Below are 2745 nucleotides of genomic sequence, written 5' to 3'. Positions count from 1 at the left end.
CATCACCCGCCCCTGTCCTCCACGGAACCGCACTCCCTCGCTCTGCCCCGCACCTGTCTGCTGGGTCGCGCAAAGCCCCACGCCCGCGGGCGGGGGAGGTGGGGGTAGGGGGCAGTGGCAAGGGCGCAGTGCGCAGGCGCGACCGATGCTCCAAGCGTGCCTGGCACTGGACAGGGGAGGGGGCGGCGGTAGTGGCAAGAAAGTAGGTGGTGGGGCAGAGGTGAGGATGCGCCATCAGATACCTCCCAGATTACAGTAACAAACCGCGGAGCTCCCCTGTTGAGCTCCTCTGCCTTCAAAGCTTATGGGAAGACTTGCCCTCGCCGTGGCGTGGACAGCCGGCCCGGCCTGGCCCGGCCCGACTCGGAGAGTCCAAGCCCAACTAACCCAGGTAGCCCAGTCAGACTGACTCCAACTTCGGAAGTTGAGCTCCTGGCCCAGGAATCATTAACCAGCGCAACCCCCCGCCCACCCTCACCCCTCCCGAGCGCGCAGTGGGTGACCGCTGGAGGTGGGGGCTGACTTGGATCCCTAGAACAATGGCTTCATAACGCTCCACGCCACCGGAGCGGAATAAAAGCATCAGGCTGCCCAGAGTTTGTTTCTACACTCTCCACTGTTTAAAATAAATAAATAAATGCTATTGAGCGAGGGGAGGAGGGGCTCTAAAAGCTTTCTTCCGATTTTCTGGTCAACCAGTCATTTGTTTGTTTGTTTTAAAAATGTTTAAACAAAATTCTGGTTTGTTTCGAAAGATGTTGGATTAGCATTTAACACCTCGCCGGTCACTAAAGCCCAGGCAGTTCACCAGCTTCAACACAGCCTCGGCTAAAAGAACATCAGAGCAAACAGAGTTGGGCTTTGAAAAGTGGCAAACAAATGCCACACACGCCTAAAGGAGGGCAGGGGTTAAAGCGAATTCGGGTCCAAATGAGTTCGAAGGGAATAAAAAGGAAAAAAAAGTCAGCACAAGTTTTCCTAAAGCTAGCTCGCGAGCACTAGCGTCGAGAACAAGGCTTTTGTGCATGCTAATTGCACCATTTGTGCGCAAAAGTTCCGACGCGAAGTGTGAACTCTCAACAGAAGGAAACATGAGACAACTGAAGTGCCCTGGTTTATGTGCCCTGCTCCTCCTCCGCCGCCGCCTCCTCTTCTTTCTCCTTCCTCCCGCCGAGCCCGCTGCTGCAGCTTGTTTGCACTGGGGCTTATCCGGAGCGGAAATTCCTTTCCGTTTTTGTGAATGACAAACTCATTAACAATTCATCAACACAACCTGTTCCAGCCGGCCCGTCCCCACGGCACCACGTGTCCCAGCCGCCCCGTCCCCACGGCAACAGCCCCTTCCGCAGCGCGCTCATTGGCTGGCCTGGAGAATGTATCCATTGAGACGCTCGCTGTTTGTATCCATTGAGGAGCTGCCTCGCGCAGGGGGTGTGCGAGGGCTGAGTCCAAGACAGTGAGCAAATCGAGTCTTGAATATTCCTGGGAGAGAGACGCCCGGGTGGATTTGAGGTGCAGCCTTGGAGGTAGGGATTAGGGACCGCTAGACTTTTTTCCCCCTCTCCTCTCAGTAGCACGGAGTCCGAATTAATTGGATTTCATTCACTGGGGAGGAACAAAACTGTCTGGGCAGCTTCATTCAGAGAGATTCATTGACTCCGAGAGCGAGCTGCGGCAGCCGGGTGCAGAGGGAACCGCCGGCTTTACTCCGGTCTCGCCCTCCCCCGCCGCCAGCCTCGTCTTGGAAAGGCGGGGCGGAATTAAACCCCGCTCGGAGAGCGGCGGCTTCGCGCGGCGTGCTCGGCCTATGCCTGCCCTGAGGGGCGACTGGTAGGCACTCCGCCCTCTCCCACAGCTCGACCCCCATGATAGATACGCTCAGACCCGTGCCCTTCGCGTCGGAAATGGCGATCAGCAAGACCGTGGCATGGCTCAACGAGCAGCTGGAGCTGGGCAACGAGCGGCTGCTGCTGATGGACTGCCCGCCGCAAGAGCTGTACGAGTCGTCACACATCGAGTCGGCCATCAACGTGGCCATCCCAGGGATCATGCTGCGGCGCCTGCAGAAGGGCAACCTGCCGGTGCGCGCGCTCTTCACGCGCGGCGAGGACCGGGACCGCTTTACCCGGCGCTGTGGCACCGACACGGTGGTGCTCTACGACGAGAGCAGCAGCGACTGGAACGAGAATACCGGTGGCGAGTCGGTGCTCGGGCTGCTGCTCAAGAAGCTCAAGGACGAGGGCTGCCGGGCGTTCTACCTGGAAGGTGCGCACGCGGGGCAGGGCTGGGGGCGCAGGACTGCGGGCGGGGCGCGCCAACCGGAGATGCCCTTGCTGTGCTAGGCTGGCGGTTCTGAGCCAGGCTGCTGAGCCGGGGGTCGACAGCCTGCTAGGTAGCGGCCGCAACCACGCGGGTTCCGCTTGAGAGAATCCGGCTCCAGCAGAAGTCACTGCTTCCGGTCGCGGGCTCCGGCAGTTTCTTTCTAATGAGTTGTGTCTCCTTACTCGGAACATCTTGCACCTTTCTCTGCTTTCTATCTCTGGGTTTTGAATTACGTTTTGCAGAACGGGAGAGGTTATTAGGGTGCAGAGAAGCACCTCCTAGCCCTTCAAAATATTCAGAAAAGTTGTCATTTTGTGCATTTCCGGAGTCAGAAGAACAAGGGTTCTCAGGGGAAGCGGGCTGGTACGTCCCGTTCTCGGGGGTGCACTTTTAAGTGTGTTTATCGTACATTTGGCTCTGCGT

The 2745-nt window shown here is 58.1% G+C and overlaps 1 protein-coding gene across 2 annotated transcripts in view; it reads left to right on the top strand.

Annotated features, from left to right (window-relative positions):
• Positions 1–1402: 1402 nt before the first annotated feature.
• The window catches only part of DUSP6 (dual specificity phosphatase 6), a 5106-nt gene continuing 3763 nt past the window's right edge, over positions 1403–2745 (top strand). The window contains exon 1 of one of the 2 annotated variants that reach the window (XM_027774328.1): positions 1403–2265. In XM_027774328.1, the coding sequence (XP_027630129.1) occupies positions 1866–2265 (400 nt within the window). In that variant the 5' untranslated portion in view covers positions 1403–1865. The remainder of the gene's footprint in view (positions 2266–2745) is intronic. The other variant, XM_006154811.3, reaches the window with a different exon arrangement.

Source organism: Tupaia chinensis, unplaced genomic scaffold (assembly GCF_000334495.1).
Source record: "Tupaia chinensis unplaced genomic scaffold, TupChi_1.0 Scaffold000423_1, whole genome shotgun sequence".
NCBI classification, from domain to species: Eukaryota; Metazoa; Chordata; class Mammalia; order Scandentia; family Tupaiidae; genus Tupaia; species Tupaia belangeri.
This window is presented reverse-complemented; position numbering and strand designations above follow the sequence as displayed.